General features: G+C 39.3%; 1 protein-coding gene across 6 annotated transcripts; it reads right to left on the reverse strand.

Annotated features, from left to right (window-relative positions):
* Window positions 1–438: 438 nt before the first annotated feature.
* LOC134212010 (uncharacterized) lies at window positions 439–27960 on the reverse strand. 6 transcript variants are annotated; one of them, XM_062689484.1, is made up of 5 exons: window positions 27596–27960; window positions 18300–18359; window positions 17204–17801; window positions 938–1359; window positions 439–878 (listed from the first exon to the last, which is right to left on the reverse strand). In XM_062689484.1, the coding sequence occupies exons 2-5, from the start codon at window positions 18341–18343 to the stop codon at window positions 677–679; spliced, it is 1266 nt and encodes a 421-aa protein (XP_062545468.1). In that variant the 5' UTR covers window positions 18344–18359; window positions 27596–27960; the 3' UTR covers window positions 439–676. The 6 variants fall into 6 exon arrangements, with proteins under 6 accessions (XP_062545468.1, XP_062545469.1, XP_062545470.1 ...); XM_062689485.1 differs by having other exon boundaries at window positions 439–875; window positions 27596–27957; XM_062689486.1 differs by lacking the exon at window positions 18300–18359 and having other exon boundaries at window positions 27596–27957.

Here is a 27960-nt window from a genome sequence, read left to right on the forward strand (position 1 = left end):
ATGAGAGATGTCACGCGATGTTAACATATCTGCCCCTTTCAATATCTATAGAAACGCGAAGAATAAAAGGCATGCCACAAAAATCTAAAAAAAATCCTGTCGGGGCATGACAGTGTGTAATATCCGCTTTGTTTTTGTGTTTATTACCACTTCCAACTCGGCAAATTAAAGGAATATGATTAATTTATTGAAAAGACATTATTCTTTGCATAATATCTATTAAAATAATTGAGAAATTTTCATTTTAAAATAAATCGCAACATCCTTTCATGACTGCCTTTCATGCAAATTGATCAAACAACCCACGATTCTTTTATTTGGATAGAAACAGGCGCTTTGCTCTGTCTTATGACGATCACGATCTTTTACAGTACTGACTACAGCAAAATACAAAATGGTATATGGCCGGGAAAAGTGAGGTAAGAAAAATAAGAATGATTTTGAACTTCTTAGCTACATATATTTCTGATCTATTTTATCTATCGTAAACTACTTCAGTCACACATAAAATACGTCATTCAAATTCTAGAAAGCATCATATCGTTAGGCATGGCATTGTAAAAGCTAATTGTCATATACACATAACTATTTATAATGTCTCTAAGCTTGTTCAGGAATGCTATCGCCGTTTGTTCTAATCCTACGCGTGGACTTTTCCGCAGTCCACCCTCCCGTTTCATGTGTAGAACTTCATCCGGAAATTGTTCGCCAGTCGCGTCAACGCTTCCGCTGCATCGATTTCGTCTTTTTGATGCACTGCAAACCCTCCGGATTCATCGAGTTCTTGCGGGGGCTGGGAGGTGGACCGGTGGTGCTCTGACTGGTCCAGCGGTTGATATGAATTTGAGTGACATCGTTTTTTCGATGAGGACGGTCTTCTAGAAGGAAGCAAGTGATTAGAGATGGCATTGTGTGAGCTTACGTTGAAATCTGCTACCCAGGTTGATCCCAATCGATGTAGTTGTTTTTCGATGGCGTGAACTTGGCGGTGCTTTCGAGCCATTTCGAGAGTGATGGAGGGCCTCGAGGTTCGCAGCCGCTCGTTTGACTGACGGGGGTTATGTTGAGCTGTGATTGAACTGCTAACGCTTGGAACGGATTGGGACCCATCGGATATTCGTTAGTTGGAGGTTCCTGTTCCGCTGGGTCGATTTCACCAAGATCGCGCAGATATTTTTCCATGATGCTATTTTTGTATTTACTCGTACTTCTTTGGTTAATCGAGGGAGACACCGTCGTGCTTGGCGTAAGGTAGATAGTGCCGTTCTCCGCTCGATACGCATGGGGAAAGTTAGCCGCTATGATGGAACCAGAGTTGCAATGGAAGTCTGGAGGACATTCCCCGGTAGTTGACGTCACCTAAGATGAAGATGCATATTTGTAAAAAGATTCATGTTAGTGTTGAAGTGTTGATATTGAATGTTTTGTTTTAACTTTATTTATGTGTTTTTTTTTAATCTAGATATTGAATGTGTTGTGTTAAGTTAAACTAATCAAACCACTGCACATTACGTAGTTTTGGAGTCAATTTAAGATTATTGGGTGCGACTTAAAGTATCTAAATCCCAAATCTTCTAATGCTCAATTGTGTTACCTTTCTACGCATACTTGTCTCATGTAGTTCAAATAAAAGCTTGATCCTTCAAATCATTTATCATGTTTTTATCTAAAAAATATGTTTTAGATTAGCGGTTCTCAATATTTTTCTTGTGTGATACCCCTTTTTATTTTTGCATCAATTGAGGTGCTCCATTGGAGGAGGAGCTTTCCAAGCCTCTTGAAAGTAGGCTTTCGCGTCTCTTAAAAAAAGAGGCTTTAAGAGAGGCTTACGAGCCTCTTGAAAGGCAGCTTTTGAGCCACTTAAAAGCATCTTGAAATGTGCCTTAAGTAGTAATTTTAAAATCCTTTTAGAATGTTGTTAACAGTGATATGTTAAAAACTTTTAAATACATAGGGTTAGAATTTTAAAAAACTACATGTTAGGCTCCTTATCTACACATGGTTTTTTTTTATAAAAAAAACAACTTTATTGGATTTGGATTGGATTAGATTTACATTCGATTCGGATTCGAATGAATTATTGGCAGTGGCTGATTTGCTACTCGCCGCTTCCACTTCCAGGCGCTATCGTATATGCGCAAATAGCCAGCGTAAGTTAACCGCAAGAAATTTGTATGGCGAAAGACATCTAACGCGGGTTTTCTCAAAATTAGGAACTTTTCATGAAAAACTATTTGGTACCGATTATGTAGGAAGGTGTCCGCACTACGCCTACCAAATATTTTTTCGATGAAGGTGCCTAATTTTGAGAAATCGAACCTTAGATGCCTTTCGCCATACTGATTTCAGAAAGTTAACTCCTAATGTGCCGCTGTAATTACGCTCAAACCAGGCGATTCATTTGAGTTGGATTCGGATTGGATTAAGTTTGGTTTTGGATTGGATTTACCTTCGATTTGGATTTTAATTTTAAATGGTTTTCGATTGGATTTGGATTTGATTTGGATTATATTTGTTTTTGATTTGATTTTGATTTGATTTATATCTCCCGCTTTGAGTGTGCTTACAGCGGCACACTAGGAGTTAACTTTCTGGAATCAGTATGTCGAAAGGCATCTAAGGTTCGATTTCTCAAAATTAAGCACTTTGATCAAAAAAATATTTGGTAGGCGTAGTAGCGGACACCATCCTTCATAACCGGTACCAAATATTTTTTCACGAAAACTTCCTAATTTTGAGAAAACCCGCGTTAGATGTCTTTCGCCATACAAATTTCTGGCGGTTAACTCATGCTGGCTATTTGCGCATATACGATAGCGCCTGGATGTGGAAGCGGCGAGTAGAAAATCAGCCACTGCCAATAATTCATTGTAAATGAATCGCCTGCTTTGAGCGTGCTTACAGCGGCACACTAGGAGTTAACTTTTGGAAATCAGTATGGCGAAAGGCATCTAATGTTAAATATTTCGAAATTAAGCACCTTTATCGAAAAAATATTTGGTAGGCGTAGTAGCGGACACTTTCCTACATAACCGGTACCAAATAGTTTTTCATGAAAAGTTCCTACTGTTGAGAAAAACTGCGTTAGATGTCTTTCGCCATACAAACTTCTGTCGATTAACTCTTGCCGGCTATTTGCGCATATACGATAGCGCCTGGATGTGGTGGCGGCGGGTAGAAAATCAGCCACTGCCAATAATTCATTTTGAACAACTTCCCTTCTCACTGCGTAACGCTTTTTATATGATAGATGATTTTTTTTAATGAATCGCCTGCTTTGAGCGTGCTTACAGCGGCACACGAGGAGTTAACTTTCTGAAATCAGTATGGCGAAATACATCTAAGGTTCGATTTCTCAAGATTAAGCACCTTCATCGAAAAAAAAATGGTGGGCGTAGTAGCGAACACCATCATTCATAATCGGTACCAAATAGTTTTTCATGAAAAGTTCCTAATTTTGAGAAAAGCCGCGTTAGATGTCTTTCGCCATACAAATTTCTGGCGGTTAACTCTTGCTGGCTATTTGGGCATATACGATAGCGCCTGGATGTGGAAGCGGCGGGTAGAAAATCAGCCACTGCCAATAATTCATTATGCACAACGTTAAGGCATAATCCTCCCTCTTAAAATGTTATGTAAATTGTGTTCGGCACCAAATTCAATTAAAGTGGCATTATTGAGTAACTCAGATTAAAATTGAATAATAAGAATTTTACCAAAACACCTGATTAATCCTCCTAGCGGTAATGTTGTCTTTCTCGTACATTATAAGAAAATGTATTTTGGCCATAACTTTTGAGCCCATAGTCCGCTCCAGCCTATTTTTAATAGGGAATGGAACAACGTTCTCTGACGAATGAAACTTGTTGCGAGTAAATCGGTTTAGAGTAGGTGCCTAAAAAAAATTAAGATCATTTTTGCTCACACACATACAGATATTCACACACACACGTACACACAGACATCACCTCAGACAGAATTAAACACTATAAGTGTTTGGGCTTTTTTAAACGCTTTTAGAGCGATCATATAGCTTCTACGTATACTAAGTACACGAGAAAGGCAAAAATGGGCAATTCTCAAAATTAATTTATCTTACAAAATGGTGAATTTGGGCAGAATTTTATTCATGGTCCTCAAAGCTTAAGAGTTCAATAGTGAAGTGCATGATGTTTTACTGCGGGGTATTGCGGGGTACCAAACTGTTTTGTTCGTTCAATATCGCGTAAAATATGCTTTTACAAAACTACTAAAAACTAAATTCTGGACGGAGCTATTATTACATTATCAAGTCAATTGCATAGATCTGTTCAAGAGCTTTGTAACGATATATAATTATGTTACTTTTGAGACGAAAACATGGGAAAGCTGTCCGTTTTCCCAAAAAAACGTAAAAATATCATTTCTAGGAGGGGCTAGTTTGAACGCCCCCCACCCCTCCATAAAAAATCTAAAAAATAAAAACCGTCCTGATTATAAAAATATAGTTTATAAGCTGTGTATTCATCACATTTTACTCGCCCAAATCGAAAATTGGCCTTTTGGTAGTTTTGGCCACACCTTTATATGGGGCCTATTGTGGAATGGAGAGAATGTCAAAAATGTTCCACAAGCACCTGGTATCAGGTATCAGAACGTCGGCTCCAGGGGCACGTTCACCTCAATTTGAGAGATTTGTGCCATCGCCTTCACAGCCTTTTTCATCACACACCTGACGGAAAAGGAAGTGAACAAAAAGGAAAGGAATGTGGATGGGAGAACAAAGGGAGTGTTTGGAGGGCATACAACGCATAAGCATATAAGAGCTTATAGCTCCTTACCACAACGGGTTATGAACAACAAAATACTCTGAAGGTTCAGGTTTCTGAAGTCAATTTCACTAAGTAAGTGTTTACCAAATATTTGGAAGCGCAATTGTGCATAGACTGGGCAGTTACATATTAGATGATAAGAAGTTCCATAATCGGATTCACAACTATCACAAACAGATGATTCAACGCGTTGAATATTTGCCATGTGATAGTTCAGTCGGCAGTGACCTGTCAAGGCCTTGACTAAGACACTGCAATTCTGTTTAGACAGATTAGCTAAATAGCTTGCTACTACCGGAGATGGCTCCCGGATGTACAATTTTGTTTGATGACATGAATCCAGACTACTCCAATGCCATTTGTGCTGAGTGACAGTCACCCAACACTTGGATATTGGAATAGCTGGCTCAGGACCAATAAAGTCATGCGATGCTCCATTACGAGCTAACTCATCAGCCAATTCGTTTCCAGCTATGGAAGAATGGCCAGGTACTCATATAAGGTGTAAAGTATTTACTGAATTCAGTTCCTCAATTTGAGTTCGACATGCGATTACTAACTTCGACCTTGAGTTGGCCGAGGCGAGAGCTTTAATAGCTGCTTGGCTATTTGAACAGAAGTATATTACTTTGCCCATAATGCGTTGCTGCAGTGCAGATTGCACTCCACACATGATGGCAAATATTTCCGCTTGAAAGACAGTGCAGTGTGTACCCAGTGAGTGTGACTGTTCCAATCTCAGCTCACGCGAATAGACTCCTGCACCTGTTCTACCTTCGAGGAGGGAGCCGTCAGTGTAACAAACAATGCTGTCCGACATACTTCTCTCCAAATAGCCAGATGTCCACTCATCCCGCGAGGGGAATTGTGTTGAAAATGTCCTATAAGGAAAACTACTAACTTGTGTGAGATCACTTGGAGCAAGGAAAATTTTGTCCCAATTAACCATAAGCGGTAACAACGAAGTGTGTGTAGAACTGCGGTTTACAGGATTCTCTTCCATAAAACCGAGTACGCATAGTCGGTAAGTACAAGAAAATGCTTCTTGTTTGAGATGTATGTGTAGTGGGGCCACGTCGAAAAGAACTTCGAGAGCAGCCGTGGGAGTTGAAGAGAACGCACCAGTCATTGCCATTAGGCACATCCTTTGAAGATGGCCTAATTTAGACTGAATTGTCCTCACTTCCCCCTTTTGCCACCACACAAGACATCCATAAGCCAAAATTGGTCGTACAACTGCACTATGGTCCAGGATACAGATTTACGCGGAAAGATGCATTTTATGCCAAAACTATATTTTTTAGAAAAAACTATTGTTCTACAAAATTGTTCGAAATAGTAAGGCCATCATTATGGTGCAACCAAAAAATAGAGTGGCCCATCATATAAAAAAAATTAGAAAATATTTTTTTATTTTTTGGAATATTGACATGTTATGTTCTACAAAGTTGTAGCGCGGCTTAATCCAATCAATTTTGCTAAAAAAACTTTTTCTGTAGCTCTTAAGTTGGCTGATTTAGAGCAATTTTACCTAATTGGATTAGGGTGTACCTCACAAAAACAGTATTTTTGATATACTTTTTTTGTTTTAGATTTCTCGAAAAAGTCGTCTTTAGGTGACTTTTAGAGCTCAAAAAATGCAACTTTTCATGGGTAAATATGTTCAATATCTTCTACCGATCAAAAGTTATAATCGTATTTCCGTCAAAATTACATTTTTTTCATTAGTTGATATCTCCGGTTAGGGCAGACCAAAAAAATATGTTGACACATCATTTGAAAGAGAAATTCATATTCCTTATAATGTCAAAAAATTAGAGATATGTTATTTTTTTATCTCAAATTTTACCAATTTTACTAAAATCATGTATTTTCAAATAAATTGATATAACTCGACAATGGAAGAAGATACAGACGATATTCTTATAGCAAAACACGCGTTTTGGAAAGCCCTGAAAGTCTTCAGAAGGTGACATTTGTGAGAAATGAAAAATAAAAAATCTACAGCTTTATCCCTTTTTATCAGTTTTATCATTATCATCGTATTGCAAGATTTACGAGAAAAGATGCATTTTCGGCCTAAAGCATACTTTTCAGAAAAAAAATTGTTCTACAAAGTTGTTCTGGATACTCGGGCCCTTATTATAGAGTTACCGAAAAATAGGGTGGGCCATTTTATAAAAATGTGAATTTTTTTTTATTATTTTGCGGAATATGGACATAAAATGTTCTACAAAGTTGTAGCGCAGCTTTTTCCAATCAACTTTGCTATATAAACTTTTTATGTAGCTCTTAAGCTCACTTGTTTAGAGTAATTTTACTTACCAGAATTAGGGTGTCCCTCAAAAAACAATATTTATGATCTGCTCATTTTATATTTTATTTTTCACGGATGTCACCTTCTGAAGACTTTTGGGGCTTTCCAAACCGCGTGTTTTGCTATAAGAATATCGTCTGTATCTTCTTCCATTGTCGAGTTATATCAATTTATTTGATTAAAACATGATTTTAGTAAAAATTGTTAAACTTGAGATAAAAAAATAACATATCCCCAATTTTTTGACATAATGAGGAATATGATTTTCTCTTTCAAATGCCGTGTGAATATATTTGTTTGGTCTGCCCTAACCGGAGATATCAACTTATGAAAAAAAATGTAATTTTGACAGAAAAACGATCATAACTTTTAATCGGTAGAAGATATTGAGCATATTTACCCATCAAAAGTTGCATTTTTTTAGCTCTAAAAGTCACCTGAAGACGACTTTTTTGAGAAATCCAAAACAAAACGGACGAATACCATTACGATTACGTTTTTCCGTGAAAAGAACAATAGATGTTTTATTCGGATTGACCGAAAGGCCATATTGGCGACACCAACTTTCAACTACCTGAAGAGCATTTTGCATCAGGTCGAATAAGGTAGTAATGCACAAACCCACTATCAATGTAAGATAGTCGTCGGCAAATCCATAGGTGGGAAAACCGCCATTATTGAGTAACCTCAATAGCGTATCTGCAACGAGATTCCACAAAAGTGGAGATAATACTCCCCCTTGAGGGCATCCGCAGACACTTAATTTCCTAATCGCTGCTTGACGTAATGTCGAGTAGAGATGTCGGTTTTTAAGCATCTGTTGAATCCATTATGTAATAATATTAGGTAGCCCATGACAACGTGCGGCTTCCAATATTGCATCGAAAGACACGTTGTCGAAAGCACCTTCAATATCTAAGAAAGCACCCAAGCACGATTGCTTTTGAGCGAATGCTTTCTCGATATCGTACACAACCTTGTGTAGAAGAGTCACGGTGGACTTTCCAGATTGGTAAGCATGTTGATTAACATGAAGAGGCATGTTTGCCAAACAGTAATCACGAATGTGATGATCGATAATACGTTCTAAGCATTTCAGAAGAAATGAGGTCAGACTGATGGGTCTAAAACTCTTTGCTTCTTCATACGAAGCACGTCCTCCTTTTGGGATAAACTTTACAGTGACATCCCGCCAGGATATGGGAATATACCCAGTAGCAAAACTGCATACTAAAAGCTTTTTCAAAACATGTTTGATATGTTCAAAACCTCTCTGAAGTAGAAGATAAATCCCATCCTCCCCTGGAGATTTGTAGGGAGCAAAACTGTTAAGTGCCCATTGAATCGATTCAGTAGTTATGATTCTACGTGCTTGAGCCCAAGACCCATAGCTACATGAAAAGACATCAGGATCATCCGAAGATGTTATATCGACACATCCAGGGAAGTGCGTATCAAATAAGTGCTCTAACGATTCTTCATCAGAAGAAGTGTAGTCGCCATTTGGCTTGCGAATTTCGCCAACTTGGAAATCCTTGGATCTCGCATGAATTTTATTCAATCGACACTCAAATTGGAAACATTTGCACAAAGGTTTTTCCAGCCGGATCGTTCAGCAGATCGTAGAGCCTTCTTGTAAGGTTTGCGAGCCAACTTGAAAGAATCCGTCCCTGCTGAATGGCGTCTGTTCCAACTCCTTCTGCACTGCTTCCTTAGCTTAGCCAAATCGGAATTCCACCACCAAGGGGTTCCTTTTGAGGTTTTTACAGAACGTAAAGGGCAAGCTTCTTCGAAAGCTTTCACGATGTGCAACGTTGTAGTATCAACTGCATCATCCAAGTCGGTAGGAGTTTCTATAGGTAGATATCCATGAAATTTGGTAGAGAGCAACTCTGTGTAAAGATCCCAGTTTGTTGAACGGGGATTTCTAAAACGCAAGGTCTGCGAAGTAACATTCAAATGATCAAAGTAGATGTAGCGATGGTCAGATATCGATTCCTCATCTGACACATGCCAATTCGTCAATTCGTGACTGATTCTATTGGAGCAAAGGGTTATGTCTAACACTTCTGCTCTATTAGATACCATAAAGGTTGGGCGATTGCCTATGTTAAGTAAACTAAGTTCGGTACTACTTAAGTATTCCATCAAGCTGGAGCCTCTCAGATTGATATCAAAGCTACCCCAGATGATGTGATGAGCATTAGTATCACTGCCGACAATTAGCGGAAGGCCTTTTGAAGTGCAATATATGACAACTCGTTTGAAAGCATCCGTAGGGGATGGTTCATCATGTGGTAAATAAACCGAACAATAGACGTATTTCCTGACGGGGGTTCCGCCAGTTGCATCAATTGTGACAGCACATACATCTCTGGTTGTTAGTTCAGAGATAAGTGTAGCAACAATAGCATTGTTAACAAGCACACATGCACGCGGCATTGATCGAGAGTTTGCCATTTCTTTACTGAAAGCAGCAAAAACCGGGTTCACTAGGTTACCTAGGTAGAAGCTACCCTTGCGAAAATAGGGTTCCTGCACCAAAGCCACTTGGGATTTGCCATTTTGCATGAGTCTACAAAGATTAATCGTTGCTGTTCTTTTATGCTGAAGATTGATTTGAGCTATCTTAACTGAAGCCATTGCAAATTAAGATAATGCACTCCACAACTTCAGCATTAATATGAACAGCAACGATGAAACAAATTTGGTATCTTATCAAGAAAGTCGAAGACGAAACACAGAGTACAATGTGTATAACGCATAAAGCGAATCCATATAGGTGACAATTTGTTGAAAAACTAAATAAAAACATGCTCATAATCCCACCCTTATTTAACCTCAAGTTGAGATTGAATAAGAGTAGCCGATTATTTCGAAGAAACAAAATGTCAACTACGCCATAGCTCCGGTTAGCGCAGTAAGGGCTAGATACTGTGAAGGGTGCCCTGGTGCTTCACAGGCTCCGTTAGCGGTTAGGTTCTATTTAGACCCCCCTAACCATTCATTCGTAGGCACGGTAAGCATAAAGCCGCATCACACCAAGAATTTGGGGTCACCTGTATGGTGGACTTCTACCACCGGAACAGGCAATCCGTAGCGTTATTCTTAGCCAGATAATTAAAATGTTCCACAAGCACCTGAAAAGGAAGTTCTGACATCACAGCCTTTTAGTTCTTCTCTTTCGGATTCGGACAAAAGTTCGCCCTCTAATTTTATGTGCCCCAAACAGAATGCGATTTCCAAAGGATTGGAAGTAATTAGTTCCGAGATTTCCAGCCTGCTGATTAGAGAGCGAAATGACATGCTTTCGAATATACAAAAAATATGCTGTTTTATCTAATCAATCATAGCAAAACGCTGAATAAAGTCCTAGAGACGAGACGAGCCAGCCTCGGTCTCGATTATAACGAATAAAAAAAAGTCCTAGAGAAGAAATCAGATCAGCAGCGCCAAAAACAAGCAGATTAAACAGGGAGAAGATTCTTGAGCAAGATTTTGAAACAAAGCCTCACCTTGCCATGCGTCTGAATATGCGGCCTGACAAAGGACGACCTCCGATTGCAAATGTTCAGAGAAAAAGACGTTAATCGATCTGGCCCAGCATGGAGCATCAGCTGCTGAGAGGCGAAGGTAAGAATTTAAGTATTGAAAAATCGTTTAAAACAATACCTAATAGCATTCCATAAAATCAATTCATCAGAAGAAATTTTAATATATTTCAGCTTTCTTTTTGTATTTTCAATTTGTATAATTGCATATACACTTATGTCACTGTGTATGATGTATAAAACAATAGTGGGTGGTACTCCAGTTGCAGCAAAAATATCACAAGCACTTTGAGAGGAATATACAGGCATACCTCGATAGTACGTACCCTCGATAGTGCGTACCCTCGATTGTACGTACATTTTACCTCGATAGTACGTACACAAAAAATTTTTTTTTTTTTCGTTCAATTATCTTTACGATTTTAGTAAAAATTTGAATATGCTTTGATCATGGCATATGCGGGGGTCCTTCATATGTTACGCAATAATTTCACAACTGATTTAAACACCATCGTGAGCCTATAAGGAATTCAGTAGCAAAACTTTGAAAAAGCCAGGTTGTCATAAATGTTTGCCAGTCTTACGTAACACATATTATACTATCATTTTAAACAATGAATCGCCTACTTCAAGCGTGCTTACAGCGGCACACTAGGAGTTAACTTTCTAAAATCAGTATGGCGAAAGGCATCTAAGGTTCGATTTCTCAAAATTAAGCACCTTAATCGAAAAAATATTTGGTAGGCGTAGTAGCGGACACCATCCTTCATAACCGGTACCAAATAGTTTTTCATGAAAAGTTCCTAATTTTGAGAATACCCGCGTTAGATGTCTTTCACCATACAAATTTCTGGCGGTTAACTCTTGCTGGCTATTTGCGCATATACGATAGCGCCTGGATGTGGAAGCGGCGGGTAGAAAATCAGCCACTGCCAATAATTCATTGAAGGAACATCTGAAACAGCTGAGCGATGCGGAGCGCGTCCAAGCCCTCATAAAGCAGAATATCAGCAAGAGGAATTCTTTTGTCTTGAACGCGTTCGCACACGCACTCGTGTGAGTATGTCATCGGCATAAGAGTGTTACCAGCAATAAATGAAATATTATGGGTGTGATTGTCTTAGAAAGCAGATTAGCTATCCACTTAATTGAACAATTATTATGTTTATGAATGATTTTATCTATCAAGGAAATTAGTTTCAGTTCTAGAACCCTTCCTCATGCATTAGTTCACCTGATAGATCAGAAAATATTTCCCCGAAGAGTAAATTAATTTCATCATGGGAATGGTAATTCATAAAATAGAATTATCGGCAAGATATTTTACTGTTTAGTTTAGTTTACATTAAGTTTAGTTCCATTCTATCCACTTGTCGGTAACAAATTTTTTCTTGAGAAACAAATTAGCAGCGTTACTAAAATGAGGAAAATTGTTGGTGGAAAATATCCTCTGAGACGTCTTACTGAGAATTCCGAAGAAGTTTATCATGGAACAGTAGTTTCTCCCAAGGGTTCTACTGGGATACCTTGGTAGTTTGGTCGAAAATTCCATACATGATTTAACTTGATATTCTATCTAGACCTGTGCGCCTATTGAAATGGCGTGATAGATCATTTTCAGCCAGTGCCAGTGGCGTGGTGGTGATTGGCGGCGGCGTGAGTCAGCGTGAATCAATTTCGTGTATTACAAGTTTTCCGGAATTTATCTGGATGTTCCTCCAGGAATTCCTCCGGATGTTTCTCTGGGAATTCCTACCGGAGTTTTTCCCGGTATTTCTCTGAAAGTTCCTACAGGAGTTCCTCCGGAATTCCTCCCGACATCCATCTTAAATTATAGCCAAATATTTCTCCGTTAATCCTTCCAAATTTACCGTCCATTATTTTCGCGGTAATTTCTTCAGCAATTCATTTAGGAATTCTCTTAGAAATTTTCACATCCCCTTTCCCAGAACTTCCACCAGAAAATCATTCAGAAATTTCCATGTAAACTCCTCCGGACATTCTCTCTGGAGTTACTTAATTACTTCGAGGTCTTTCCGGATTTTCTTCAGAAACTCACGTGGAAGCCCTTGATACTCACGCCCCAGAAATTCCTCCGAGAACTCTCCCGGAAAATTGTTCCCGTTTCTTTTCTTCGGGAATTCTCTTGGAAACTCCTTGCAAAATTAAATTTCGCCAAAACCAGTGCTGGAAATATTCGCTTCACGAGTAAGAAAAGAGTGTAATTGGGCCTACCAGAAATGCCATACTCGCGCGAACCTACTTCCTGCATTGCTTGCTTTGTTCGCGAGTACGGGCTGAGCAAAGACAAAAAGCAGGGCAGTATTTTTTTCGCGAGTAAAAATCACCATCGCGAGTATTTGTGGTTACTTCGAACAAAATGGATAAATTTCACCTCACATAAACACAGTAACAATGAACAAATGTGTTCTTGCTTGAACATCCATGAGAATTACACAGATAAAAATATGTTGTAATTTTAAATGTATTTTCATGCACATATTTGGAGCATGCAAATAAACGCAAAATTCAATCGATATTAGTGTTCTTCCAAATCAAAATGAATTTAAACTGTGCTTGCTTGTAAAATCCAATCAAATTCAATTGAGTATCTAATGTTTATTCGTTTGTTGGGACCAGCTGCAGTTTTACACGTCGTTGAATTTTCAAAATTATTTGCTGTGTATGTTCCGATGATGGTTTATGACATTTTGTAAATTAACCCGAATGACTCGCGAAGCTCCACGAACATTTTTCGGGTTCGCTTTTCTGTTTTCTCTGCGAGTAGTAGGTAGGCAAGAAAAGGCAAAACAAGTGTTCGCGAGTATTTTGCATGCTATGAGTTTTGTGAACAAGGTTCACAGATATCCACCACTGGTCAAAACTCTTTCGGAATTACCTACAAAAATTCCCCTTGAAATTCCTCTGGAAGGAATTTGCAGCAATATCTTAAAACAATAACCCCGATAATTATTCCAGAAATTCCTCCATGTATTCTTCCAAAAAATCCGCCAATAATTTCCCCGGAAATTACTTCAAGAACTTCTTCAGAAATCTATTTTAAAGTTCCCCCGAAAAGTTCTTCAAAAATTATCCGGTAATTCGTTTCGGAATTACCACAGACTTTTCTCAAATAATTCTGCAGAAAATTCCTTCAATAACTGCTCCGGGAAGTTCCTTTTTCAGAATGAATAGGAGTATCCGAAAGGATTTCCTGAAGAATTTCTTAAAGTAATTTTTGAAAAAAAAATCGCGATTTATTTCTTGGTTTGAGTTTGAGTTTCGAAAAATCTTGATGGATTCACCTATGGATTTCCTGGATATATTCTTGAAAAAAAAAAAACCTAGAAGAATATCTGAAACAAATCTAGGAGAAATTTGAAAATAGGAAGATTTTTGAATGAATTTCCTAAGGAATTTTCAGAGGAAAATATGTATGAATGCCAAAACAAATAACAAATAAAGTCTTGAAATAATTTCAAACTAAAAAACGAAAAAAATTCTAGTATAATTTCAGAGGGTGTTCATGTAGTAATTCCTTAGTTTCCTGAAGAACAAACACACATTTTCGGAAAAAAAAGAATCTTTATGTTTGGCCGAGAATGTATTGAATAGTGGCTATGTTGCCAAAAATTATCCCACATCGCACTTTTTGTTGTTATCTTTATACTCATATTAGTGTAATGTACGTCTGTATATAATCACGAATCATAATGAAGGTTCCTTCAAATCAACGCGATGCGTTTGTTGCTATAGCTGACAGTTTGTCGCTTTGGTAAGGAAGCGTCAATAGAGCCAATAAAATCGCAACGACAGTGACAGCGCAGGACAACCTTAAAGCTTTTCATTTACATAAAATCTATAGGTGGATTCCATAAAACACGTCACGTAAAAATGTTGTGATCAACTACTTTTTGTAGTAACATGCATAATTATGCATGATCTGCCCATGATCACATAGTTGACGTACAAGCCAAAATGACCAAAACACACTTTTTTGCGGATATGGATTCTTCGTACGATTATACATATGCTCCATGAAAAAATATTCATGTTTTGTTCGGAAACATTCGAGTTATGGCGATAATTGTTTTTGGAAAAATGGTCATTTGATCGCATGAGTTGACGTACCTCCATTACCTGCTGCAATACGGAGCAAAAACCTGTCTCACATTTTTTCGACATTCACAAGCCACTAATTAAGCACAACAGAGGTTTTCGTTTTACTTTGTCATATTTCAGGACTACTTCAAGATTTGGGCGTAACTGATTTTGTAATAAAAAAATTAATATGCAAGTTCCTGCTAATGCAAGCATTTCTTGTGGAAAAAAGTTTTGATTTAAGACAATCGCGATCATTCAAAAGGAAGTTTAATATAAAAGAAGAATGAAAATCCATTAATTATGTAACGTAATGATTATCCATTTGTGTCACACTTTTTTTAGAAGCATATCATAATTGTGTATGGGAAATCACACTTATCTAAATCCCCATTCCTCCTCTAAAGTGTAGTAATTTAAGGGTATTTTCTAAAAGTGCTTATCAGAACCAAAATCTAGCTTCGTTTTTGCGTGGCAGGAGAGGTCTGCCATTGAGGAATTAACACATAAGAATTACTGCGTGTTAAATGGCTTTTTATTTGTACCTCAGCTTGATAATATTGGTATGTATATTTCAAGCACATTTACCCGGAAGGATCCTAATATATTCCTAATATAGAACTGAATTATAAAACATGATATGGAGGACTTTGATGTAAGATTCGAAAGAGCAGGCAAGAATATCAACAAAAAAATGCACCGAAGTGTTATTTAAGTGTTATGTATAAAAACAAACTGAAAGCTCGAGATATTAATTACTTCTTCCAAGTACCGCTGATAGCCTCATTATATTTCAGAGCAAATTTGGATATTGTCGTCTGATATTTTGTGCTTTGATATCCTACATATAAATCAGGCCCATATCTCATTTCGCAATATAATCACGATTGATTTACTTCTAATCCTCGTCTACTCGAGTATTTTAAAATAGGGATTGGAACCATGTTTGCTTTAAATTTGGTTGGAACGAGGGCTTTGGCCAATACATGAAAACGGTAACTGCTTGCACACTTGTTACAGAACCATTCTAATGCTGTAATAGTGCAAAAATCCCCGTACGGTACTGATTAAATTCTTTGCAACACGAACTCTTCCACACATAATTTTATCTTTACCACATAATTTTAATTTTCACGGAAAGAGCTATCCGAAAAACCTTTCCCGGAAACTCGAACTTTTCAAAAGATTTCCCTTCTTCAATCAATAAATCGTTGGAACTAACTACAATTATTCTTTAGCGCTATATAACCACACATAGTAGCCTGGTTTTTACGCCATGTTATGGGAACAAACATTTCACAAAACGTTTGTTTGATCGCATAAACTGTCGTATGCATATTTTGACCACTTCAATCAAAGGAATAATAATTAATTCCCCGCGGCCTTAAAATAACTACTAATATTGTTCATTTAGACAGATTAGCTCATGTATTTTGTTGATTGATATGATGATTTGGGTAAAATTATTAAAAATGCGTTTTCCCAACATCGATGGTGCTGGTTGTTACGTCAACTATGAAATCATGGGCAGTGTGTAACATATGTAATGTAACATAACGTCACGAATATCACGTAATTTATGGCTGTTCCGAAGCATTAACATACAATATTTCATAAAAACAATAGTCTAACATTTACAAGGACGATAAGTTTGCGCAATGCTATATGTAGGCACCATTTCAAGAAAAATCTGAGTCATGTTGGTCCGTTGTGTACTATATCAAATATAAATTTGCTTAGAATACAGAGCCTTCTATCGAAATTTTGGCTTCCGATCAGTTTTACAAACATTACACCGCTCCCAAATAAATAGAAAGGCAAAAAAAAAATTTTTTTTGTTCGGAATTTTTTTGCTTCGATAGTACGTACGCTTCGATAGTACGTACACTAAAATTACGGAGGTGTACGTACTATCGAGGTATGCCTGTAACGGAATCACGCGCACTTTTATTATTTTATTATTGGATTCAAAAAGTGCTATCAGTCAAATTCTAAGATGTCAGATCGACGTTTAAATCTTTGACTACAAAAGCAGATATGTAAATCGTTTTGAAAGTTCGGTACTAAAGTGCAGTTTTAGCTAGCCACCCTATAACCAGAGACCGGCGGTGTGAAAAACTGTCGAAATGGCAACGTATGAAAATGCATGACATGGGGAAAATAATACTGGCATCACTTGAACTTTTTGCTTGCTTCTTATGGATGCAAAAAGTAAACAAGTCGAATTGGAACCGCTTTTGACGGTTCGATTGGAAACAAGATGCCGTCTTCACCGATCTCTAATTTTAGTATTTCTAGTTTTAGCATAACATTCAATTATATCAAACATCTAGAGAGCGAGTTCTACTCATTATCTTTTTAATGAATTGAAAACCGGACATGAGACTACAGGGATTTGTACATATATCAATGTTCTAACAAACCTGAAAGCACTGCGCCTGTCCAGGCAGGCCAAACACGGCATTGTAGTTCTTGGGAGTGTAGCACTGCTCAACGAACATATTTCCCGGATAACCTTCACCAGGCCTTTCGTCGTCGGATGTATCACTATTTCGACTCTCCATATATTTCATGTAGTTTATAAAACCTTTGCTGTTGTTATTGTTGCTGTGGTTGTTGTTACCGTACGTCGGATACGATCGTTTGGAAAAGCCACCCGGCGGAGGCGATCGCGACCCTTGCGAATCGTCACCATTTTCGCCCCAAATGCTATCCTCCGAGCAAATGCTGAACTGTTCCACGTTTCCCTTCGCATTGGTGTTGTAATTTTTGATCAAATTGCCCCAGGTCTTCTTCACGGGATCGTTGCCGGAGTTCTTGAGCTTACGACGCCAGTTTGCGAACCAGTTGCAGATTTGCGTGTAGGTGAGACCCGTTTCGTACGCCAGTTGCTTTTTCTCGTCCCGGTTCGGATAGGGATTTTCGCGCCGCCGAACCAGCCAATCCTTGAGCATGCGTTTGATTTCCGGCGTAAAGAGCCGCTTGATTGGCCGGTGGATGTCACCAGGTGGCCACACTTTCCTGTGGAAGCGGAACAACAACAAAAGTGAAACGATCAACAGGACGCCAGATTGTAATGTGTTAATGGTAGTTCAACAAACTCAACGACAAACAAACAGCAGATAGCAGTTTAGTGGCAGTATCACGTTTCAGAGCAACCTGTTTTGTGTGCGCTCGTATGAAGCTACTGATCGTTTGGATGATGAAGAGTGAATTTCACGCCATCAGCAGTGGCGACTTTGTTAGTGGGTGTGATCGTGAAATGATCACGCATGCGCCGCGAGAAAACATCAATGTTTTTTGTCGTGTTTTTCGTCCCAATACAATCAAGCTCGGCAAAAACAGATTTGTTAGGAGAGAAACACACGAAAATAACATGAAACATGTTGGATTTGATGATTGTTTCTAAATTTAAATCAGGGCAACAAATGTAGATACGGTACGTTAGTGTCGGAGGGTGTTGCAGCAAAACAAGGGCAGCGCAGCGGAGACTCAGGGCTCTCCTTCATTCGAACTAACCTACTTCGTTTGCGGTTTCTCACGGGGCGGGATGATTTTTCCATAGCTTATATAAAGTTTCTGTAAGTGCAGTTTTGTTTGTGGGAGAAGTAGAAAATTTGACGATGAGTATGTAATGTTTGGACAATAAATTATCTAATATTTTTTCTCATCATCCATGTTGAACAATCAAATGTTTTTCTGAGGTATTTATAGCGTTTTCAAAATTGTACGTTATCGACTGCTGCTGCTAATGAATGTGTGACGAAAAGACGAGCACAGCAGATCGTTTTGGTATAGTCATACTAAAGAAAACACGAAATAAGTTGTTTTCACAAATATAAACGATCGACAATGGCATGCTTAGGAGTTGAGTTCTAAAGTCAATTTTAAAGTCTGACTTTGAAAATCGTATTGGTTTGAAAACTTGATATGCATATGCGGGTGCACAGCATGTGAAATATTTAATTCGAGAAATGTATTAACCTATTGGTAGGCTGACCAGATCATTTCGGTGAAAAAGCGGGGCAAACGCGCTTGCAAAACGAGACATTGCATTAAGTTAGTTGTTGGAAAATACTAAACTACTAATATTTCACTCCTCAAAGGGTCACGGACAAGAACACGAAGGAACAACAAATTTTACATCTCTCAATATTCAAAAAATGAATTTTGAAATTTTATTTTAGTCTACTAAAAAATGTAAAAAAAACTTCTTTAATTCTGAACAATTGAAAATAACAAACAATAGTCAAAGTACCCTGCCTAAGGCCGGTTTTAGACATTAGATGGCCAAGGGCCAATTTCTTCACCTCCGCTTAACTCTTAAGCGTTGCTTACCCATACGATTAAACCTAGTTTAGTGTCTAAGCGAGGGTGAAGAAATCGACCCTAAGAAAAATAGTTTTAAGAAAAAATGTCAAAAGACAAGACTTGTCCACACAGCAAATAGTTTAGAATATTCAACGATGTGTAAAACAGTAAAACTATAACCTAGACAAACGAATAAACATTAGATACTCAATTAAATTAGATTGAGTTTTACAAGCAAGCATAGTTTCTGCCTACCAAGTTACTAATTCCGTTCAAACCATTGATGAAATTGGCCAAATTTAAATGCCTCCGGAATAAGAAGAAACAAACACTAGTTGCGTAATGTGCGTAATAAGATGAACGTGAATACAAAAATACAAAATACAAAACGGCATACACACTTAAAATTCGAAATTTCAATATTGCCGGGATCTCGGCAATAATTTCGACGAATCTCGATAAAAATTCATCGGTAATCGTTACCGAGATCTCGGTAAAAAGTCAACTTTGCGGAATTTTGGTATAATTATGACGAAATTTTAGTAAAAGAATTACCTAATTTCGGTAAAAAATACCAAGATTTCTGCAAAATAATCTAAGTGTGAAATCTTCTTCTTCTTCTTACTGGCATTACATCCCCATACTGGGACAGAGCCGCCCCGCAGCTTAGTTTCATTAAGCATTCGTATATCATGAGGCTAGCGCGATGATACTTTTATGCCCAGGGAAATCGAGACAATTTCCAATCCGAAAATTGCCTAGACCGGCGCCGGGAATCGAACCCAGCCACCCTCAGCATGGTCTTGCTTTGTAGCCGCGCGTCTTACCGCACGGCTAAGGAGGGCTCCTTGTGTGTAGCATTCTTTTGAAAGCAACACTAATAACATAACATCTCTCTTTTGATGGATTTCGTCCACATTCTTCATTGAGAGATGAGCCAGCCGAGGGCTGAAAATCTCTCTAATGAAGACACACACAAAAGAACACTTACTATGTATTTGATTTTAGATTTCTGCCTCAAATATTGAATTTGTTTGAATAATATTTTGGAGCTCTTTGGAGGACTCAATGAAAAAACGGGACAAATTGAGAATTTTTTAGATTACGACGGAACAGCACAATAAGGTCCAAAAAACGGGACTGTCCAGTTAAATACGGTACGTATGGTTAGCCTACCAATTGGCGGAGTTAGGCACTTTCCTTCGGCGGAGTTTAATACTGTCAAAAAGTGTTCCCTGTGTTCAGGAATTCCTAACTCGTGGTTGTCTATGTTTCAAATGTACTACATATATGTATACATTCTTGTAACATAAATTTGTGTTCAATACTAGCGAAAAATAACGAGCAAAAACCAAGGCAACGAATAAAGGATCACGATCACGAAGCTTAGAACATGGAACTGCAAGTTGCTAGGTTTCGCAGGTCGCGACAGGATGATCTACGATGAATCACATCTCCGCAACTTCGACTTCGTGGCGCTATAGGAGACTTGCTGGACAGGACAGAAAGTGTGGAAAACCGGGCATCTTAATTCTTCTACCAAAGCTGTGGCACCACCAACGAACTGGGAACCGGCTTCATAGTGCTGGCTGGGCAAGATGCGCCAACGTGTGATTTGGTGGCAGCCAATCAACGCAAGGATGTTCAAGCTGAGGACAAAGGGCCGTTTCTTCAACTATAGTATCATTAACGTGCACTGCCCACATGAAGAGAGACCCGACGACGAGAAAGAAGCGTTCTACGCACAGCTGGACGATGGTTGCCCACTGCGGGACGTCAAAATCGTCATCGGCGACATGAACGCACAGGTAGGAAGGGAGCAAATGTATAGACCGGTCATCGGACCGGATAGTCTGCACACCATATCGAAAAATAATATAATGACGGCCAACGATGCATAAACTTCTTTCCTTGCAAAAATATCCACATAGAGATCACCTAACCAAGGAACGGAAAACTAAATCGACCACGTTCTAATCGACGATTAATTCTTCTCCGACATCACGAACGTCTGCGCTTACCGCAGTGCGAATATTGAATTTGACCACTACCTCGTTGCAGTATGCCTGCGCTCAAAACTCTCGACGGTATACAACACGCGTCGAAGTCGAACGCCGAGGTTTAACATTAAACTGAGCAGCAAGGCACAGCGTCTCTTGAAGATGGTTGGAGAGATATTCGATCCGCCATTGGTAGCACCGCAGCAACCGCTGCACTTGGCACGGTGCTCTCGGATTAGAGAAACGACTGGTATGACGGCGAATGTGAGCAGTTAGTTGAAGAATAGAATGCAGGATGCATTGCTGCAACACCGCACGAGGACAAACGAGGCACGATATAAACGGGCGCGGAACAGACAAAACTTGATTTTTCGCAGGAAAAAGCGCCAGCAGGAAGATCGAGACCGTGAAGACGGAGCAACTGTACCGCGCTAATAACGAACGAAAGTTCTATGAGATGTTGAACCGCTTACGTAAGGGCCACGTGCTACAGCCTGATATGTGTAAGGACATGAACGGGAACCTTTTTATGAACGAGCGTGAGGTGATCCAAAGGTCGCGGCAGCACTACGAAGAACACCTGAATGGCGATGTGATAGACGAAGATGGCGGTATGGTGATGAACCTGAGAGAATGCGCCCAGGACATAATTTTACCGGCTCCGGATCTCCAGGAAATCCAGGAAGATTTACAATGTTGTGAAAACTCATATGTGAATATGTACATTATGTGGAAGATACTGATTTGGAAAATGTATTGGAGGTAACCACTTTCCCTTCGACAGGACCCATGATCCTACAGTACGCTAGACTGGTGCTTTAACCAACTAACCAATCCAGGAGGAGATTGGCCTGCTGACAGGGAATCAATATTCGAGCAAAGCCTAACAATATACCCTTTGTCGTCAACAGAGTTTGTTACTGACAAACGCACCTCGCAACAAGCTTTTATCAGAACCTAAACACAATATGACAAGAATCATTTGCCGTGCATGCTCTGATATTTCCGAGAATACGATGCTAATTTTGTAATCATAGTTAGATTCTCGAATATTTCCATAAAAGCAGAAACTATGATAGCAAAAACACGAAATTAGCTGTAGAGATAATGCAAAATAACAGGATGAAAAGTTAGCAACAATATTGTCTTCTTTTTTGTTACTGACAAAAATTTTCGGATCATTGTCATTATTATCTCCGACAAAAACAAAGCTTTGTCATTGGTTCTCTTTTGTCGCTTGTTGCGCTTGCGCATTGAAGAAAAATTTATTCCCTGCCTGCTGAAAACAACAAAGCCCCTGGGGTTGACCGACTACCAGGAGAGCTATTTAAACATGGGAGTGAGGCACTGGTTAGAGCGCTGCACTGGGTAATTACCAAGGTTTGGGAGGATGAAGCTCTGACGCAGGAGTGGATGGAAGATGTCGTGTGTCCCATCTACAAAAAGGGGGAATGAGCTGGATTGTAGGAACTACCGCGTAATCACATTGCTGAATGCCGCCTTTAATTTTCCGCCCAAATTTTATGCCGCCGACAAACACCAATTGCAAGAGAGTTCGTGGGGCTGTGCCAGGTGCCAGGGTGAACGCTCTACCACAGATCAGGTGTTTGCCGTACGTCAGGTATTGCAGAAATGCCGCGAATACAACGTGCCCACACATCATCTATTTATCGACTTCAAAGCCGCATATGATACAATCGATCGGGACCAGCTATGGCAGCTAACGCACGAAAACGAATTTCCGGATAAACTGACACGGTTGATCAAAGCGACGATGGATCGGGTGATGTGCGTAGTTCGAGCTTCAGGAGCATTTTCGAGTCCCTTTGAAATGCGCAGATGGTTACGGCAAGGTAATGGTCTTTCGTGTCTGCTATTCAATAGGCTGACCAGATCATTTCGGTGAAAAAACGGGACAAACGCGTTTGCAAAACGGGAATCAGGCAAAAACACGAAGGAATAGAAAACTACGCATCTCTCAATATAAAACCCAGATTAATCCACCTAGCGGTGATGATGCCTTTCTCGTGCGGTAAAAAAATAGTATTTTGGGCGAGATTTTGGGCATTATTCCTGAGCCCATCGTCCGATCCGGCCAATTTTCAATAGGAAATAATGAAACAAGATTCTGCGTCGAATGCAACCTGTTGCGAGGAAATCGGTTTAGGGTAAGTGCATTAAAAGTGAGCTAGACTTTTTTACGCGCTTTTTTATGAGAAAAAGTATTTTGGCCATAACTTCCAAGCCCATTGTTCGATCCGGCCAATTTTCAATAGGAAACAATGGGACAGAATACTGCGTCAAATGCAACCTGTTGCGAAGAAATCGGTCAAGGGTAAGTACAAAAAAAGTGAGCTATACTTTGTGCTCTTTTGATGCGCACACACACACCCACACGCGCACACACACAGACATCACCTTAATTCGTCGAGCTGAGTTGATTGGTATATAACACTAGAGGTTTTCGAGCCTTCTATAAAAAGTTTGTTTTTGGAGCGAACATATAGCCTTTACGTATACTTTGTATACGAGAAAGGCAAAAAAAAAAAATGGTAGTTTTAGACATGCATTAAAATTTTGTTATTGACCAATATCAAAAGCTTTTCGAATTCTAAACATTTGAAAATAACAAACAATAGTCCAAGACCAATCTAATCAATTCACAGTCCTTTTTGATCGAAATTGATTTTCAATGACGCTAAAAGTAGCCTCACACTTCGGGAATCTTGTCAATTGATTTTGTTCCCATGTGCTCCCAAAAAAGCAGGACTCATGCAATTTCGTCGCGGAAAGATAAAAAATCCTGGCCAATTTATAGGCTGGTTTATAGCTCGGATTCTCGGAGATTTCCGCCGGATTATATTTCAAATCGAGCCGAATTTCTAATTTTTCATAACGGAATCCCATAAATCTCGTCCACACACACGCAAGCAAAATTTGCAGACAAGTTTCTGATGTGTGGACTAGCCTTAAAGTACGTGGAGACCTTAGATCTAGCCCATAATTCGACCAAATTTTCCCTAGGTTTGAAACTGCCTTAAACTTGATTTTGTTCAGTTGATTTATTATAAATTATATTTTTCATGCCGTCGTTTTTTTACAGTGGATGATTTCGAAATAATCAGAATTATTCAGAAAGACTTTGCATGATTCGAAAAGAAACAAATTATTGAACAATAGGGTAAATGACCCAATAGTGGAGGAACTAAGCACAGAAGCTATAATTTATTTCGCTTACCTAAATTGTGCATTCGAAAGCTCCTCTTTTATATTTTTAGTAGAAAGTATTCCGATGGCAGCAGCTCCTGTCATTATTACCTAAAATTAATCCTCCAATTATTGGTGCAATGTTCCAATAGTTGCGATATTTTCTAATTCGTGTTCCTATAGTTGCGAATCCCATTGTTTTCATACGGGACTCGCAACTATGGGAACACTACCGCAACTTTTGGTACAAGGCAGAGAATAAATTACAGTATTTCAGTGATATTTTACCGATTTTTTAGTAAATCCAAAACAGTTTTCAACTCTTTCACTTAATGACAGGTCAACTAATTGATAAACAATGTGGGTTGCTGCGTTATTTGCGTATATTTGATAAAAACTACACTACCGCGACTATAGGAACACCCACGACTATCGGATCAATTACCCTAGTACCTACTTCGGAAGATTTACAAACAGAATAACGTCAAATAAACTTAACCTGAAAATTAGAATGTCTGTCCCTGCGCTTCACGTTGAGGCGTGACCTGATTTTAAGGAAATACATACTTGTCTACCAGATTACTAACTTCGTTTAATCCACTGATGAAATTGGTCAAGGCATTAAACTCCGGAATAAGCAGAAAATATCATTGTTGTGTTAAAAACCTCCCGGAGAAACTGTTGTCATTAACTGTTAAAATCGTTAAGAAAAGTCGATCAATGGAAAATACAAAACGGCATAGATAGCAATCTCATCTCAAACTTTTTTCTGGGTTTCGTCCACTTTCTTTTTTAAGGATGAGCCAGCCGAGAGCTGTATATTTCTCTAATAGGGACACAAAAAACTTTCTATGTATGATCAATGCAGAATCAATGAAAAAACGGGACAAATTGAGAATTTTTCAGATTACGACGGGACAGCACAAAAAGGTCTAAAAAACGGGACTGTCCCGTTAAATACGGTACGTATGGTCAGCCTAGCTATTCAACATCGCTTTGGAAGGGATAATACGAAGAGCAGAGATTCACACGAGTGGTACAATTTTCAATAAGTCCGTCCAGCTATTTGGCTTCGCCGACGACATAGATATTATGGAACGTAGCTTTGAGAAGATGGAGGCTTCATCAGAGGCTAAGCAGATCGGACTAGTCATCAACACGTAGAAGACAAAGTACATTATAGGAAGAGGTTTAAGAGAAGACAATGTGAGCCACCCACCGCGAGTTTGCATCGGTGGTGACGAAATCGAAGTTGATTGAAGAATTTGTGTAATTGGGCTCACTGGTAACTGCCGGAAATGATACCAGCAGAGAAATTCGGAGACGCATAGTGGCTGAAAATCGTACGTACTTCGGACTCCGCAAGACGCTCCGATCGAACAGAGTTGGCCGCCGTACCAAACTGACAATCTACAAAACGCTCATTAGACCGGTAGTCCTCTACGGACACGAGACCTTGATGATGCTCGTGGAGGACCAACGCGCACATGGGGCTTTCGAAAAGAAAGTGCTGGGTACCATCTATGGTGGAGTGCAGATGGCGGACGGTATGTGGAGGAGGCGAAAGAACCACGAGTTGCATGAGCTGCTGGGAGAACCATCCATCGTTCACACCGCGAAAATCGGACGACTGCGGTGGGCCGGGCACGTAGCCAGAATGTTGGACAGTAACCCGGTTAAAATGGTTCTCGACAACAATCCGACGTGCACAAGAAGGCGAGGTGCGCAGCGGGCAAGGTGGATCGATCAGATGGAAGATGACTTGCGGCCCCTCCGTAGACTGCGTGGTTGGCGACGTGTAGCCATGGACCGAGCCGATTGGAGAAGACTCTTATATACCGCACAGGCTACTTCGGCCTTAGTCTGAATAAATAATAATAACTAGCGAAAAATACTCAGCTGTGCCCGGGTGTGTTGCAAATGTCATATGGTCGGGGTTCAGCCAAAACGCACCAAGCGCCAACGAAAAATTAATGATTTTTCTGCTCAAACTTTCGTTTAGCAGATTTAATTGATCGTAAGTCGTATCGGATATCCCTCAATCCCATAACTGAGGATATCCTACTGCAAATATACGTTTAAAGTGATATGAAACTATTTCCGTTGTCCTTTTACAAGCAAAATATCACAAGTCAGTCGAAAAGCCGCTTGGTGCAGTTTGGCTGAACCCCGACCATATAAGTACTGAATTATTTGCAGCACCGCACTAGATCAATTTCCGTGCTATTGTTTTTTTTTTCCACAACCACTAATCCAAAGTTGTATTTCATCGATTTGTTACCTTTCCCCGTCAAATTCACCAGCTTTTAGTATATACAAACCTCACGGAAGTCAAGACGCCGACGAATTGATTAGTGGGAAGTTTTTGCAAATCGGTCAACCGGATCTTGAGCTAAATCGTCAGGAAGGGAATTCAAACTCATGGATATATTACATAATATGATTTATATATCTATGTAAATAAAAATTCATATAGATATATAAATCATATTATATATTATTTCCAGTATTCTGCCTCATACATTTGGTTCAGAGAGGTGACAAACCCTTTACTGTGCACATCTATGTGTAAAACATCCTCCCAAACGATATTCAAGCGCGAGCATTCGCTGACGTGAATAGAGTCCACTGGCCATTAGAATCAGTTTTCTTATTTTACTCGCGTAAATCTGATTTGCTGTTTCGCAAAATTTGAAAATAAAACAGGCATAAAAAACTGAGGAAAACACCCATCGCCCGCTCGATGGCCACTCGTTGGTCGGTATTCAGGCTGCAAAACACGAAACATCACTTTTTCTTGTCGCCGTTTCACCTATCTCTGGTCTGGTGTATAGTCTTGTAAGCAAACGACGAAGTGTTGACGGTGGCGGCGGGTGGATATAGATAGAATCATTGCCACCATCGTCATCGGTGGCCGTTTTTCTTGTCTTCTTGAAATGACCGCCATCTTTGATAGGCAAAAATTTTCACTATCACTTGAGATCCAGACTCAGTCACTGGAGACAGGAGGAACTTCGTAGTTGTATTCCTATTTAAGACCCATAACCATAACTGATAAGTTGCCGAAATCCACTTGAAATTCGGGACATTCCTTTGCTACAAAGTTTACGCAATCGAACAGTCCGAGGTGAAAACATGATCGTGCTAACGCACTGTTACTCAATAGATTCTTCTGTTTTCTCCACCAAATATGCTGACGATATCGGTGCAGCTTGCCTCTGTTCTATTACTGGCCGCGGGTGGAGTTGACATGATGTTGTAACACTTGATGACCGACTATTTTTAAATCTTTCGTACCTGGAAAATGAACTTTTCGTATTCCTCTGTTTTGTCACAACTAGCAAATATCAACTTTTTTTTATTTTTCTAATTATATCGAGCTTATTCACGTATCACTTTAAATTAGGATGATAATCAATATCTCCACACGTATTCTTTTCACTATCAAAGAAAATTCCTTTTCTAAACCGAGAGTTTCTTCACGGTGTTGTCACCTTTCGTCACTGAGTTCAAACTGTGAATGATCGTCACCGAGCGCAGAGTAGTGGTCTCTCGGTTTGGCACAGCAGCGTGAGGCGAATGTGTCTTCAGCGTCACTGAGAGTCAGTGGACACAACCTCCGTGTCCAACAGCTCCCGATCATGCACTGATCGTGATGATTG

Source organism: Armigeres subalbatus, chromosome 2 (assembly GCF_024139115.2).
Source record: "Armigeres subalbatus isolate Guangzhou_Male chromosome 2, GZ_Asu_2, whole genome shotgun sequence".
In the NCBI taxonomy this organism is placed as follows: domain Eukaryota; kingdom Metazoa; phylum Arthropoda; class Insecta; order Diptera; family Culicidae; genus Armigeres; species Armigeres subalbatus.